This window comes from Capricornis sumatraensis, chromosome 4 (genome assembly GCF_032405125.1).
Source record: "Capricornis sumatraensis isolate serow.1 chromosome 4, serow.2, whole genome shotgun sequence".
Taxonomy (NCBI): domain Eukaryota; kingdom Metazoa; phylum Chordata; class Mammalia; order Artiodactyla; family Bovidae; genus Capricornis; species Capricornis sumatraensis.
Window position 1 is genome coordinate 88,332,118 of NC_091072.1, and position 17,491 is coordinate 88,349,608.

Below are 17,491 nucleotides of genomic sequence, written 5' to 3' on the forward strand. Positions count from 1 at the left end.
CTTTAAGAGAAGTATCAGTGCCAAGCGGATTCTTTACCACTGTGCCACCTAGGAAGCCCTATGTCTTCCCCTTATCTACACAGTAATATAATTTCCAGAATGGCCATCTTCCACCATTAAGGTACTGAAGTAACAGAATTTCACAGCTGTTTGGAATAAACATTATACTTGGCTTTGCATGCCTTTTCTTATAAAATTAAACTGATCTTTGATTGGCCCTATGTTGCAATTTTTTCTTTAGCCATCTGGAATGTGCCTGAGCTAAGCAGTACCATTGATTTGAGAAATATCATTGATTACAGAGTACAGGATACACTTTAAGCACTATCGTAATAGTTCTCTAGACTCTAGGCTTTCACCCCTAAAATAGAACAAAGTTTCCGTACCTTCCATTAGAAAAACTGTGGCCTTCAGAATGTGAGCTAATGCATTTCTGTTCTGTTGAGCTGGTAATCACTCTGTGTAAGGAAAGTAATGATGACTTCTCAAATAGCCAGTCTTCTGAGTTCAGACCTTCATCTGCAATAAAACTCAATAAGTCTTTCGAATCATCGGAGTTCACTATTTCTTCCCTGGAATACAGAGAAAAAAAGTAATTGAAAAAGAAAAACAATTCAAATCCACTTTAGTTTGATTTTTGACAGAGTTCACTCCAAGACCATGTAGCAGAAACCTCCATACATCTGGATTGACACACGGTTTATCCCAGTCGGCTATCTGTTATACAACTATCGCATCCATCATGGTAGCCAATAAACAGGGAAGAAAAAAACAAGAAAGAGTAAGGCATAAGTTCTCAAGAAACTTACAGTTCCCCTAAGCCAATAAAAATTTATCTTTAGGGAAAAAATATCACTGTGAATGATTCTCAGACCAACTGAACCAAGTATTCTGCTGACAGAAACAGTAATGTCTGACTGTTTGCAATTGAAAGTTTACTCTATGAATTTTTCTTGCACCTTTAGCGCTAACTGCTGTCTTTTTCTAGAGAGATCCAGCACATAACAAAGTGAATAAGTGCCAGAAGCAGTAACAGAAACTGAAGCTCAGCCAATTATATTTAATTCAATAACTTGATTTTTACAAACACATGAGTTCCTACTTGTGATTTTACTTTGCAACCATTTTTTTTCTAATAAAATGTTCCTATTTGCAAGATCAAATAAAACATGTCAAAATTACATGGCACCCTGCAAAGAACTGTGTCACCTGAACAAATTTGTTCTTCATGTGCAAACGGGCTCAAAGGACAAAGCAAGGGTCATATCAGACTTCTTCCTCCTCCTCCTCTCCCTCCCCCCACCTCCCTCCTTTCTTTCTCCTCCAGTTGTAGTTTGCTCTGGGCTCTCTCTCACCATCCTTCTTGTACTTTCCACTCACGCACCACCCCAGGTAATACTAGAACAAGCATAATAACTTCCAGACTGATTCCCTTCCTTAGTCCCTGCCCACTTAAATCCAGCACATTCTCATCTCATAGACTCATCTTTCTGCAACATAGACTTTTGTCAGACCCTTTTCCTGTTCAGGAATGTTTACTAATTCCTTGGTGGCTCAGACCGTAAAGCGTCTGTCTACAATGCAGGAGACCCGGGTTCAATCCCTGGGTTGGGAAGATCCGCTGGAGAAGGAAATGGCAATCAACTCCAGGACTATTGCCTGGAAAATCCCATGGACAGAGGAGCTTGGTAGACTACAGCCCATGGGGTCGCAAAGAGTCAGACACGACTGAGTGACTTCACTTCACTTCACTTCACTTCACTTATTCCCCATTTAATAATGCTCAACAATCTTAGAGTCAGAATAAAAAATTACAAAATACAACCATTTCTAACCTTTGGTTAATATCTGAATGCAAAGTTTCACATACATATGACTATGTTCAACCCAGTGCTCAAAAGAAATTTGGTAAAAGATTTTTCACATCAGTGAAAATGAATAGCTGGTTCCCTTTTAGGAAGTGGCGTGGTCTATTTAAATTTTATGGGTTTTGTTCCCTTAAGGAATAAAGGATGATTTATCTTGACATCTATGGATGAACATCAGCATTTCCATCACTTAGAAATGATCAGTTATTCTTTTTTTATGAATTGTCCTGTCACTAGAGGTTTACTGGAATTAAAGACAAATGTATTTATCAGGACTGCTGAAAACCAGAGTGGTCAGGATGGCCAAACTTGATGCTTGCTGTCAAAAGAAAATATGGCTAGTATGGTTATTTCATAGAGCCCTGACATCACATAAGCATCTACCACATTGTTTGCTATTTATTAGAGAATTTAAAGTGTCATCTGCAAAAGTCTAAAGAGATTAACTTTATAACTAAATGATTACCACCCCCCTAGGGAGGCATTATAGAGTATCACTCTGTGCTTTATATGTTGTTTTACATTTTATTTTTAATACACATGTTAACTTTAGAATCCAGAGGGGAAAAAATAGTATGCCTATTTAAACAAGAAACTTTAAAGTTTCTTGAAAAATTCATATAGGGACTTCCCTGGTGGTCCAGTGGTTAAGACTTCACCTTCCAATGCAGGGGGTGAGATTTCAATGCCTTGTTAGGAAGCTAAGATCCCACATGCCTCATGGCCAAAAAAAACAAAACAAAAAACCGAAGAAATGTAAAAAGCTCAACAAAGACTTTAAAAATGGTCCACACCAAAAAAAAAAAAATTTAAGTCATATGAATAGTTAGCTTTGCAATTTGGTGTTTGCCAGATGTTTGAAATTTGCTGTAGGAGTCGGTCCCCTCTAATGAATTAATTTCTGAATGGCATCTTGGTACCTGTTAGAAACAGCCACCAGACTCAGGGCTCAACAATGGGAGTTTGTTCATTCAATCTAGTCATTACTGACTAATTTGCATTTAGAATGCTAACTCAACCGTTACTTGGTCATTCCTGAAACCAGCCCGATTAGAAAGATAATTTCCCCTGCTTTAAAGTGAGACCAGCCAACAGTGGTCCATAGAGGAGGCCAGTTCCCCTGTTATTCAGTCATGACTGCCGGGAATTCAGCCACGTTTCAGGGCCACCATATATCCAGTAAGACACCCAAGAGTGAGATTCAAAAAAAAAAAAAAAAAAGCTCCAATGTTTCCATTTCATAAGCACTTGGGTTTAGATTTGCTCAAATTCTACGACGATCAGCCTTGAAAGCAACATCGGGTCTATCCAACCACTTTTCACAGTAATCCAAATATAAAATGTGCAGCAGTGTAGCTGTGCTTTTAAAATGTTCACAAACTCCCCCAAATGTACTAACAGTAGTATCAGAGTGACAAGGTGATAATCAGACGACAGATACATATTCAAAATCCAGTATGCACTGGACTCCGTGCTGGAGCTATGTACAGGGATGGGGGCAAGAAATCAGACACTTACAGCTCTATTTTTGCTCTAAGATACTTACAGTTTGCTAAAGAAATCAATCGAGTGCAAATGAAACTTGAGAACACTGTAGGAAATTTTTCAATTGTATTTACTTTAAGTTTTAAAATAAGCATCTTTTTTTCTACATCTTTCACCACAAAAACACATTTTCTTTTTTACAGTCATCTTATTTAAGCTTAAGGCACAATGCTTAGTGCACATGTTACTTTAGAAGATTGGAAAACTCCCAGGAATTGACCCTGAAATTATTTATTTCATGATTTAAAGAATGCTGATGAACACTCTCTTTCCAGAAGGCAAGTATAGAAGCATAATCAACCTGAGAGAAGGCATTTTGAATAATTAAAACATGTTTCTAGCAGACCACAGACAGATGAAATGAAAGGAAGTGTTGGTTGCTCAGTTGTGTCCAATTCTTTGCAACCCCATGGACTGTAGCCCTCCAGGCTCCTCTGTCCATGGGATTCTCCAGGCAAGAATACAGAGTGGATAGCCATTCCCTTATTCCAAGGGATCTTCCCAACCCAGGGATAGAGCCTGAGTCTTCCACATTGCAGGCAGAAGCTTTACCATCTGAGCCACCAGGGAAGCCCCCATGGAAGGATAGCACACGTAGTGAATCAGTGTGTCGTCAGTTTCCATTACTGTAATAATTGTCTATGTTGTTCTAAGATATACAAAACACATCACTCGCAAACATATGTGCATTTTGTTTTTAATAGAAGAGTGTCCTCTGCTGCTGCTGCTGCTAAGTCGCTTCAGTCGTGTCCAACTCTGTGCGACCCCACAGACAGCAGCCCACCAGGCTCCCCCGTCCTGGGATTCTCCAGGCAAGAACACTGGAGTGGGTTGCCATTTCCTTCTCCAGTGCATGAAAGAGAAAAGTGAAAGCGAAGTTGCTCAGTCGTGTCCGACTCCTAGTGACCCCATGGACTGCAGCCCACCAGGCTGCTCCATCCATGGGATTTTCCAGGCAAGAACACTGGGGTGGGGTGCCATTGCCTTATCCTCGATACTCCTCAAAAGAGTGAAAATACCGTTTACGTTCTTGTCTGCCCCAGTTTATGGCTTCACGAGAATTTGTTCTCCTTTTAAGCACACACAGACTGTACTTATTCCCGTTTTTGGTTGGTGGAGCCTCTTCAGAGCATGTTAGGGACAAAGGACTTTCTTCCTTGATCCCAGGATAAGGTCAGAATGAAAATAACAGTCTTAAATGACCCCAGCTCCTTCACGCCACCTCCAACTCCTCATTCAAAGGGGTGCTTTGGGTGGCAGGTGGAGTTATAATTAGAGATTAGAAAAAAAAAAAGCCATCTCAGCAGCTGTTGCTCCTGTTTGTTCCCGGCTATGGCTGTCACCAGTGGGCAAACTGGCATAAATAGGCCTTCGCAAGTGGAAAGTCATTTAACCCCTGTCCTTGTCACACTCCCAGTCCTCTCAGTGGCCAGAGAACAGAAAGAAAATCTGACTGTGCATGCGTGGAGGGTGAGCCGAGAGTACAGCCCCAACCCGAAGGCACCTCTGCAGGGGGAGCCTGCAGCCTGTCTTTCCTGTCGGAGAAGCCGGAGACTCCAACCCAAACAAATAGGTTAGTGCGCAGAGTAAACCTATGCATTTTAGCTCTGACCTCTTGTCGATGTGACCTGGGTTTTTCTGACAGAGCTGTAATGGAAGGGTGACTGTTAATGGAGAGTTATTTGAGGACTCATTTAAGACTCTGGTGCATATGATAACAAATTATGAAATTGGGCTTAATTTATGTTCCTCTCCCAATTTTGCTGTACTCCTATTAAACAAATAGACGAGATGAAGATGGAACAGTGGAACTGCTTTTCTAACCTGAGTCCCACAAAAAAAGTAATGGCACTTACTTTTGCCAAAAAGTCCTGTTTTCTTTGTTAAAAATCAGTCATGTTGAAGGCTTAGGTTGGTGATTACAAAAAATACAGCTTCAGAATATAGTTTCAAAATTTCACTTTTTTTTTTTTTTTTTTTTAGGGAATTTAGGTAAATGGGAATTAGATTGTTTCTTTACATCTGAATAAAGACAGAAGATGTCCTTATGGATGGTAAAATGTGTGCCATGTGGTACTATGTATATAAAAAATCTGCTATCGGATTTATTAGTTATGTCTAGTACAGTTCTACCTAAAAATTTCATAATTTCAGTCTAAACAGCTCTGTAAAATCCTCCACATAGATCCTTTCCAAAGCAAAAGGTTTCAAAGAAATTTCATTTTCTGTGTGCTACATGTCAGAGCTGTAGAGCAGGATTTCCAAATAAAGACCAGCTTCAGGGCATCTTCTCAAAGCCTGAATGTTTAGTGTCTTGGTGAAAAGCAATGGAATTCCAGAGAACTCACTGAAAACTAGGATTTGGGGCCCAGTTCTCATCCTACTTACATCCATGGAACAGATCCAGGTGGAAAGAGTCCTAAATAATGGCCTCATTTTTTTCAGTTCCAAAGAGAAAGTGACCTAAGCATTTTACATGAGACTTTTCAGTGGGAAAATGCACCTTACTTAGAATCACCGTGGCCTGATGTTTTTTCTACCTTTTGAAGTACACAGAGTGCACTCGGAGCTCCACTAAAGAGACAGTTAAATTAAAACCACCAAAAGTAACCCATCAATTAAATTCCCAAAAGGGGCTTGCTTCTCCTGATTTCTAAGAGAGCCATAACTTCCTTCAAGGAAATTTAAAGGCGAAATAAATGCCTATTTACATACTTCAGCAAATAAGACCCAAACTGATTTGGGTTTGACTATTGATTTTGAAACTATCAATGACAAACTGAGAGAGTAGTATTGAAACATATGCATTACCATATGTAGAACTGGATAGCCAGTGGAAATTTACTGTATGATGCAAGGAGTGCTCAAATCCAATACTTTGTGACAACCTAGAGGGGTGGGATGGGGTGGAGGTGGGAGGGAGGTTCAAGACGGAGGGGACATATATATACCTATGGCTGATTCATGTTGATACAACACAATGTTGTAAAGCAATTATCCTCCAATTTAAAATAATTAAACTTTAAAAAACAGCAAAAAAAGAAAATATCAATTAATATAACATATATCAATACCTTAAATCTTCCCATGGATGCAGAAAATATATGATAGATGATATTACAATGTATTTCATATATCTTATTTAGTCATTCAAATATTTATTGAGTGATAGTCATATAGTCCCTAAATAATATTTAGACATGAGGGCAAGCTTAAGACATCTAATATTACTTTTGCCAGAACTACTTTCCTCCCCTTTTCTACTAAAAGATTTAGTACTGAGGTCGCGGTTATCTCCAAATTGTTCAAGCTAAGAAAGGCAAATTAGTCAAGAAGACTAACTCATGCTGACTAGGATTTCTTTGAGATACAGATTTATGCTCTGTCTTAGACATCGCTTTTTACTTGTGTTTTGTCTTCTTGCTCTTCTAGAAAAACAAACAAACAAACAAACTGTCCAAGATGACTGTCACTTACTCCAGTAAAGTAGCAAATGCAACTTTTTTTGGATTTCATAGGTTACTCCTCAAGTGGAGAGGCAGCATCTACAAACTATTGTACAGGGAATTTATTGTTTTTGCTGTACTTTACACAGCAATAAGTTTGATGTACAGGTACTGTCCTTTGCATGTGTTCTTAAATGGCCATCAAGTAGCGTATATGAGTACAGTCTCAAAAATCCAAGTCCTTTGGTTGCCTCTGACTTTTGCATTATGTAATCTCCTCCTTTGCATGATTTTCTGTCGCCTTCTTCTCCCTGAGACTGAGTATCGGCCTGGCGTGCTGCGATTCATGGGGTCGCAGAGTCGGACACGACTGAGCAACTGAAGTGAACTGAACTGAACTGAACTGAACCATTTTTGAGATGTTAAATGGACTCTAACCCATCATGCTTAGGTGGCTCCCATTCCAGCCCCACTTTAACTGGTCGTGATGAAGTATTATTTGTGCTTCAGGAATTTTGCTCCAGGCAAAAAATGAAAGATTTATACCTAGATCCTTACTAAGTGATGATTTTTACCATTCAAAATCATTATTTTTGCCTCTCTGAATGATATCATTCGTAGTTTGAGTTTATGATTTGACTGCTTGCAGCGACTACTTACATAATTAACACTTTCATAAATAGTGCATATCAGGCAACTTTCGTTCCTTTTTCCTGGAATGACAAAATCTTATCTAAGATGGTGCCCCCAAACTTACCAATATCTCAATTAAAGAAAAAGGCTAAAAATGAATTTATTTTTGCATTATCTTCAAAGTTGAAGGCACATTATATCCACAAAAGATGTTTATTCTTTATAACATCACAAACTTTGCCTGTCAAATTGACAGGTAATTTCAGCAATATTACGTCCATGAAATACTTTTATGACTAAAAATTATAGTCTTAATAAAATTTTATCAGTATTATAAATGGGAAGCTCTGTGAGTTCTTTTAATTAATATTGATTGCATAATTTCTTCTCAGGGAGAAGTTAAAACTTAAAATAGAAAAGTTAAAGGTTTTTGAGGCTGTATTTCCACCTTTTCTGTGCTTATCAGTTTGTTCTTTCCCTTCTGCATACCATGAACAAATTTGCATGTCATTGCTCTCACCTGAATTCTTCCTTACAGTTACAGGACCCCATGTGAAGAAGAGGGAAGTTAATTTGACTGGTCAATAATGACCAAAAGTGAACAGTTACTGTGCTATATATCAAAACTACTGTTCCAAAAAATGCATATATTGGTATACATTTTGGCAAAATATCTTTAAAACGGAAGTTTTATTAAAAACCTCTAATGATTTTTTGAATACATCCTCTAAATACAGTATTATTTTGACAATTTATTTATATGTCATCCAATCCTTCACAATATCAAATGGTGGAAGACACATGACGTTTCAGGATAACTGTCTCATTCGTTTATTTTTACTAATGTGTATTTATTGCTGCTACTGCTGCTTAGAATAGAATAGCTCTTCGAACAGTTGCATCATAGCCAGAGATGCTCCACTGGGCCTTAATTTTGGTTCCAATGTCTTATTTATTTCCCACAAAACTGTATGCACATATTTTTTATAAAGACCAAAAAGTGCTTGTGTTTATAACAACCATTAGTTCAAGCCATTTTTCATACTTTAAATTTCAAATGTAAAAGCTTATTAAAATAGATCCTTTTATCTTGATCAAAGCTCTACCAAGAACTACAGGCTGAATCTGTTAAGAAAGTCAGACAGACCTGTAGACAAATATAGACATAGTTTCATTCTCATATCCACTAACAATGCTAAAGTTTTTTAATCCCATTATAAGCAAATAGTTATGCTTGACAACAAATCATAAGATAGAACCCAAATTCACTAGTTTGATTACCTCTCTTTGTATTTTGGGATACATTTGACAAAATACTTGCTGTAGTACCTTCTAGCTAGTAAAATTTCTATGTATCTATTAGCTTAATATTTTTTCCTTTGGCCAATTATTAATAGTAACAACCACTTTATTATTGACTATGACATTATACGCTAAGTGGTTTTGTATATCATGTATTCTTTAATCCTCCTAACATCTCTGATACACAGGTATTATTATTATTATCCTCATTTACAAATGAGAAAACTGAGACTCAGAGAGATTTAAAAATATGCTCAAAATCCAGATCTGTAAGTGGCAGATCTGGTTCTCAAACATGACTCTGTAAGGCTCTATGGTCCATGCTCTCCACATTTAATTCTCTCTGACCAATTCAATCTGAGTACCGGAAACCAATCTGGCTGTAACTTGTCATCAGCCTCACCTTGAGAGGCCTATCCACCAGGTGATGCCTTGCCTGTCATCTTCTCTTGACTGTAGAATTTCTGACATTCCCTCCAAAGCTAAGGCTGCGCCCTCAGCTTTGGGCACTCCAAGCCCACCCTGAATCCCACACACATTCTCAGCACCAGCTCCCAGCTCTTCACCAGCAGTCTGATTGGTGGCTCACTGTCACCTCATTATCCCTTCGCTTCCTTCCTCAAAGCTCTACTGACCCAAATAGGCCTCTGACATATGCCATAGTGTTTCCAAGGGAGTCCTGATTCTTTTGGAACAGGTGCATTCATTCATTTATTCAAATTCATCTGCTTTCTTTCCGGATTTTGATCATTATTATTAGCCTGCCTTGAGATATCTCTTCTGATTCTGAATCTCCCCCTTGAAACATAAATATCAATAATAGCTTTATTAAATGCATTCATGTTTACCAATACCAGAAAGTGGGTTTCTGTCAGATCTATAATATAAATTTTGACATTTTTATACTATAGAAATAAAAACTCACCACACATAATAATAAAAATTTCACTTCTAACTGTTGAACCTGTGTTGTTGTTTTATATTTTAAATAACTCTAGGCTTTAAAATAAACAGTTATAACATCCCTTGAGGTATAATACACATAACCAAGAATGTACTGAGTAGAATATTCATGAGAAAGTAAGATCAAGATGTCAAATCCAGGGTTATTATTCAATAATTACTTAGTAAGCATATTCCAATAATAAACATAATTAAGACATTCTTTTTTAAGTACATATGTTTAATAATTGGATAATGGACTCCTTTATGAAGTATTTTGCTCCAAATCCCATGCATTAATCATGTAAAAATTTTAAAATATAAAACATTCAAAATAAAATGGATTACTGTGTCCCACTGTCTAATGACCAATAACATTTATGTACTAAAAACATCAGTACTTAAAATGTTCAGCAGTTAAAAAGCTTTTGAGATATATCAGCTTAGGTATAAAAGGAAAAGCTACTGCTCCTTTAAAAAAAAAAACCGAGATTATTTTTGCTTAATTGTTTGCAGTGAATGTCACTTGCAAAGCAGGTGCAGAAGTATAATATCATAAAGGGCTGTGCATTTTATTTTTGCTCCAGATTGTTACTTACAGGAGCCCAAAAACGTTTCTTTGAAAAATTATCAATTTACTGTGACAGATATGCTGAACAAATTCCAGTAACCTTTGTGCTTGGTAAGTATAGGTCACACACAGCATGCAGCCACACAGCTGTCTCCGCAACAGTGACACCAGTGACTCTGCATGGGAGTGTTTCCAAGCTGAGAGGCATGCCTGAAAAGTCACCGCTTGCAGTAGAACCAGAATCATCCATAAGGTTTACCTTCAAGACTGCTTTTGCTAAGTTAACACCCAACAAGTTTGAGGTAATGATCTGCTCTTGGACAATTAAGCTTTCTCTTCACTAACTCTCCACTTTTTGCCATCAATATGTGAGTTCTAATATCCACTTACTGAATGTTATGCCATTGCCAGGCACAAATTACTTTTTTTTTTTCTGGAGGGAAAAATCATAAGATATGGTAACTAAATGTTTTTACACCCTGATCTCTAAAAAAGGCTGAAATTCTGCTAAAAGCATCAGTGTCAACAACGTGTCTTCGGTAAGAAACTGCTTTACAGTTTCCTCTTACTCTGCAGGCTTTTATGTTACTCTGGTAGTGAATCGATGGTGGAACCAGTTTGTGAATTTGCCCTGGCCAGACAGGCTGATGTTTCTCATCTCCAGCACTGTTCATGGAAGTGACGAGCATGGGCGCCTGCTCAGGAGGACGCTGATGCGCTATGTCAATCTCACCTCCCTGCTCATTTTCCGCTCAGTGAGCACAGCTGTGTACAAAAGGTTTCCGACGATGGACCACGTGGTTGAAGCAGGTATTGTGAATTACTCTTCCTTCGCCGGCGCTCCTCTCAACCTTCAAATTTCCTCTGAAAATATCTTTTATTCATTCATTCATTCATTCAAGAAACATTTACTAAATACCTACCCTGTGCCAGAAACAGTCCTAAGAGGCAAAAAAGGAATAAGCCGTCATTCCTGCCCTCAAGAGGTTTACTTGGGGGGCAGAGCAAAGGAAACAGCAATCAGTCAACCTCATATTAAGTTGCCAACAGTCATAACATAGTAATATTATATTACAATCTATAATATAATAATTATCCTATTCCATTTTCATATTTCATCCTATATCATTTTTAAAGAAATGTAAACCATCTGTAATATTATCTTACATTGTCTAGCACTTTATAGCTTATGCACTTTCACAAACATTATTTTGTTTGGACCTCAATAAAACCATGAGAGATTCAGAGAGGATATGACCTGCCCTGGATCACATTGCTCATTAATGGGAGAGTCAAATTTTCAATTAAGACTCAGAACTCCTAATTTAATACTTTTCCCCAAACATAGCAGATTCTGATAGGAAATAGCAAAGTGGGTTTTCATCTACACAGACTCTAAGTGGCAGTGAAAGGCAGCTTCAGTGGAGGTCTGTTGTCTTTTCTGTTCCTCAGAGTAGATGTAGTTTTGTACCTGGGCTCCAGGACACAGGATGCTGAGAACAAATCACATTTGAAGGATGGTTCTCTTTGCAGTTAATATTTAGCAGAGACGCTGTTAAATCAGCCTTCAAGGGGATAAGGATTAAATGAGATCATTGTTGGCATGTACAGAATAAAAATGGGTTGTTGTGCTGAGTTGTCTTTGATCGATCTGAGAGTATGTTGGAATGTATGAATGAATATATAGTAAACACAGGAACCATGAGATGATTTTGCCTTTATGTTGAGTACAGTCTCAAATTAGCTTTCATTATCCAGTCTCTTTTTCTGAAATGTCCTTGCAAATACATAGAGAGATGTATATATATTTTCAGAGTAGCATTTTCGCTTGTTTTTGGAGGTTTGGGAAGTTTTTGTTTGATTCGGTTTTGTCTTTTCAGATGACAATATAGTGACCAAGAACACAGAGTAAGAGTTCAACCCCTTCTCTACCCTTTTACCAGCCTCATAACCTTGTCTAAGTCACTTTACCTTTCTAATGCTTCAGTTTCCTCATCCGTAAAATGAGGTTATAGTGATTTTGTAAAACCCTCTGATCTCATTTACCTCCTAGCTTGTTGTGAGGATTAAATAAGATAATATGTGCAGTGTCTAGAAGCTTACTTGGCACATGGTATGACATGCATTCTTGCTTTTAAGAATGAAATCATCTAGTGCAAAGGCATAACACAGGCCTTTGATCATTTTAGAAGGAGGAATCATTTGATGTGACATCCCAGGTCTTCCTGATCATCTATGACCAGGAGGCTGTGCAAGTCAAGATGGAAATAAGGAAGGAACGTAGAGGCTGTTGTGAGGGGTACAGAGCAAGCTGTGAGAAAGTAATGAGTCAAAAGGAGTCAGTTACAGAGTCAGATGAAGGGTATAAATGACCACTTGATGGTCATTCTGAATGACCACTTGAAAATGCCACTTGATAGGTTAATTTTCTTACTCTAAAATCTAAAGCATAGAATGAGATAAGAATTTCGACCTCTAGAAAAAGTTCTAAAACAAATGAGAAAGATTTGGCTGATTCCAAAAGGATGAGTGAGAGCTAAAGTTTACTCGGATGGATAAAGGTGTCTCTAGTCCTGGCGCATCCTTGGAAAGAAGAGGGCACATTCTCAGAGCAGATCTCCTCCTCTAACCCTAACCCTAATACCCTAATACCTTCATATTAACAGCAAGTGGGGAGATGGCAGGGCAGCTGGCAGTGGAGCCCCTTCTGGGACCCCAAGTCAGACGTGAGCTCAACAAGGCCTGAGTTGTTCTCAGGTCTGAGGGGCAAGTAGAAATTGTGAGATGAGTGGGAGAATGATGTTTAACAATGTGAATTCTTTTCTTTTAGGTGCACTTTTCATAACGTCAATGCTCACTCATTACCAAACTTACACAGATGCCTATTTTGGCTACTTGCATCCACCCTCTCCCCCTTTCCAAGACATTCAGAATACTCCAATACTTCTTTCTGTCCAACCACCAGGACCCCAACCATTCCAAGGGCGTATGAAATCATTTGCTCCTTGATGTGCATTTAAACAAGTATGTCTCCAGGTATGATCTGCAGACCCATGGGCCCTTTACACCTTGAATAACTTGAGTTGTTTATTTAAAATGCAAACCGCTGGCCCCTGCCTCAGACCTACTGAATCAGAACCACGGAAGGCCTGGGAAATCTGCATTTAAACATGCTTTTGTGCTGCTTTGTTTATGCACTGGAGTTTGAGAAGTTCTGAATCTTTTCTGAGATGCTCATTCTTTAATCCTTTTTCTCACCCCTGGGGTAAAAAGCTTTGGCATTCACCAACTAATTCATTACTAAACACAAAGCTGTAACAGTTAATAAAAGGGTGAATTCAAGGTTTCGACCATGCTAGAGGCTCCAGAATTTGTAGGGTGGCTTCCGGCAGCAGTTTGCTCAGAGCCCATCATCTAGGGCAGCGGTCCCCAACCTTTCTGGCACCAGGGACCGGTTTCATGGAAGATAATTTTTCCATGGACTGATGGGGTGGGGGGTGCTTCGAGGTGTTTCAAGCTCATTACATTTATTGTTCACTTTATTTCTGTGATTACTACATTGTGATATATGATGAAATAATTATACAGCTCACCATTTTGCAGAAACTGACAGGAGGCAGAGCTTAGGCAGTAACACGAGCCATGAGGGTGCTATACAGATGAAGCTTCACTCACTCCCTTGCCGCTCAGCTCCTGCTGTGCAGTCTGGTCCCTAACAGGCCACAGGCCAGTACCAGTCCATCCCTAGGAGGTTGGGGACCCCTGATCTAGGGGACCTGAATTAGACCTGCCTGGACACAACAAGCATCATTCTCACTTTGGGTTTTTGGTCAGTTTGTGTGAAGAGTCTGAAGAAGGAAGAGAAGTGAGGGAGATAGGAGGGGGGCTAAAGCCTTTGCAAGTGCACTCAGGGGTCATAACTAATTCTCTCAGTGTAAAGGTCTCTACTACTCTTTTTCACTCACAAGTGTTTTCTCAAAAGGCAGAAAAAGGGGTGGTGGATCAGCACGTGCCCACAGAAACACCAGATTTACGTATTACATGGTGGGGCGAAGGTTCTGCCTTCCAAGCTGGGGCAGATGCTTCGGAGATAGGGTCCTTCCTGGCTGCCCCACTGCCACCCACGTGGGGGGCAGCCTCTCTGTCAGTTGGGGGAACAGACTTACCGGACCTCCTGCTCGTTTCCCTAACAGAGAGGGCTGACTCAGTCTGCACGTGGCGTTGGCTTCCAGGCTCTCCCAACCAGGCACATGTCTCCTCCTCTCTGTCCTTGGCCTGTGCCAACATTTCTGGGAAGAACAGGAAGTTCAGGCATGGCAGAAAATGTTTGGCAGGTGCCCTGAGCACAGAGCCAGGGCACCTGCTCTGCCTGAGAGCAGAGAGGGCTGGTAATAGAAACGGGGGCCCCTAAGGAGAGGGGACAGAGCGGGGGGGGCAATGTTGGGGGCACAAAAGCCTCAGTGGACTTCTCACATAAAGCCACCTGTCAGGGAAGTAAATGTTCTCGAACTTAAATCAGTATTGCTAAAACTACAGGTCCTAAGATACCACCCCTAGCAATTCAGTAGGTCTAGGAATGAGCATATATAACAAGCTTCTGGAGACTTCGAGGCAAGGGCAGGGGGGGGCGGTCTTTGGATCACACTCTGAGAAACAGTGGACTTTAGGGCAATGGCAGTTTCCTTCCATCCTCTTTGTATTGCTTCAGGGAGGGTCCCTGTCACAAAGATTCAGGACTAGCAGGAGAAAAAGAGGGAGAGGGTGGAGAGAATGAAGATCAGCATTTTCTTCTGAAGCATCTGGCTTCACTAGGGCTGATTGTTGAAGCAGTCTGAGCGCAGGTTGGAAAAGAATTTCCAGATAGAGTATTTTAGAAGACAGAATTTATTGAGAACAAAGGACTGAGGTAGTAAGGGGCACTGCACAGACAGCAGGCTGACTTCCTGACAGACCAGGAAGAGCTGACACAAGGGGGAGCGGAGTGAGAGATGCTGTTAGAGCAGCGCACCAGCTTGAGGGACAGCAGACCTTATGTGGGCTTGTGGCCAGTTTTTATGGCCTCAGGACAAAGAAAATTCCTATGAAAGAGGTGGTCATTGGTCGGGGGTCTTTTGGGTCTCCCTCTTGCCTCATATGGAGCTGGGAGCTAGCCAGTTAGGGACAGAATGGCTCATGACAAACAGGATGGCCCATGCCAGTGGTTGGCATGGCGCTTAGCAAATTCTGGAAATATTACCCTAAGACCCCAGCCAGGGGCTCCACACTCATGGACTAGGTCATTCACCTGCTGGTCCCTGAGCGTTCCTTGCTGTTAAGTTGGACACTCAAGTTACATTATTCCAGGAAATTAGAAGAATCATTATTCTGGGAAGTACATAAACTTTGATGTTACAGGTTACATTTCCCAAATTATAAATTAAAAGTTCTTTATGCTCCCATGAAAATAGAAATATAGCAAAAAAATGCAAAAAAAAAAAAAAGTGTTTATTATGCCAAAAGTTCCCTGCACTGGTCCGTTTTCAAACATTTATTTGCCAGAGGAGCTGCAACCCAGGATCTCCTGTTATTTTCCCTCTTGGCTGCAAACCTACCCTGGAAAATTCCAGTCATTTCAATCACCTGCCCTGGAAGATGTCACTCATTCCAAGTCAAGTCAGTGGCTCAATTCCAGATCTTTGCCAATTTAAGTGATGGCCTTAATTGGGTTTATGTTATGGTGAGACTGAATCAAAACATTTTATCTGGAGTTTCAGAGTGATCAGGAGAAGAAAACATTTCCCTTCATAATTCCTCACCAGAAGCACAAAAATAGGGAAAGGGAAATGGTATACATTCCTCTAAAAGAAACAGTACTAAATCTGTTTGCTAAATCTGTCATGCGTTTGCTCATTTAACAAAGATTTATTGAGTGGGTACAGTACACTGGGGCTTCCCAGGTAAAGAAGCCGCCTGCCAATGCAAGCAGGAGCTGCAGATTCAACCCTGGGTCGGGAAGAGCCCCTGGCGAAGGGCATGGAAACCCACTCCAGTATTCTTGCCTGGAGAATTCCATGGACTGAGCAGCCTGGCAGGCTACTGTCCACAGGGTCACAAAGAGTCAGCCACAACTGAAGCTACTTAGCATGTATGCCAGGCATTGTGCTGAGCTCTGGAGCACAGCTGAAAGCAAGTGTGGATATGGTCCCTGTCCTCAACTGTCAGTAAAGATTACTACAAATCTTTTCTTCTATGAATCATTTTCAGAAAGAAGCACAAATATATTTACAGTTGAAATTCATATCACTGCATTGCATTTAGGTTTCTCTGAAAAAGTGTCCTTCTGTGCATGGTAGCCTGTAACGATGGTTAAAAGACAGTAAAATTTAGGGAAAGGACACTTAACTGTTTTCTCAAAGCCCTGGAATCTTAACATGAAGTTCCTTGAGCTTCTGCTCTGATGAGAGAGAGCCTGTGGGCATCCCATCAGAAGTTTTAGCAACATGTATAGTTAACAGGCATAAATACAATCGAGTAAGCTCCCGATTATCAAATGACTGCTGAGATAAAAGTTCTAAGTCTAGATGCACTGACTGGAAGGCCAGCCCCACACTTAGATCATTTAGTCTGTGATCTTCTCCCACTAAGTAAAATAGACTAGATTTTGTGTAATGTTGACTTTCTGCCCTGTGGTCTGCTGTTCACATTTACCTGGATGCATTCTGTGGTGCTGGGGCTCCCTGGTCTCTCTGAAATTTCCCACTGTTCTGTGCTACAGGAGACATGATCAAGGGGACAGCGGTATTCACAGCTGTGCCAGTTTTTACTCCGTTGGCTGAACTTTAACAGTTTGAGTCAGTTATGCCTATAGTCTCACATGATGAGCCCAGAACAGTCTGAATGTCATCTTGTGAGTGAAACTTGACTCGCCTATTCACACTGGATCTACATGGGACAGAAAGCGCACACATCCTTGAATTAATGCCATGGATGGGCAGTCTTGGCTCAGTGTTTGAAGCCTCCCACAGCTCTATTTGGGCTTCCTTTGTGGCTTAGCTGGTAAAGAATTGGCCTGCAATGTGGGAGACTTGGGTTGGGAAGATCCCCTGGAGAAGGGAAAGGCTACCTACTCGTGTTTTCTGGCCTGGAGAATTCCGTGGACTGTATAAGAGTCAGACAAGACTGAGCGACTTTTAATTTTCACAGCT

The 17,491-nt window shown here is 40.1% G+C and overlaps 1 protein-coding gene across 1 annotated transcript in view; it reads left to right on the forward strand.

Moving 5' to 3' along the window:
* Positions 1-6,875: 6,875 nt before the first annotated feature.
* BEST3 (bestrophin 3) overlaps positions 6,876-17,491 on the forward strand; it is a 51,902-nt gene continuing 41,286 nt past the window's right edge. Inside the window, exons 1-3 of the mRNA XM_068971220.1 lie at positions 6,876-7,027; positions 10,324-10,418; positions 10,884-11,117. Coding sequence (XP_068827321.1) covers positions 6,876-7,027; positions 10,324-10,418; positions 10,884-11,117 — 481 coding nt within the window. The remainder of the gene's footprint in view (positions 7,028-10,323; positions 10,419-10,883; positions 11,118-17,491) is intronic.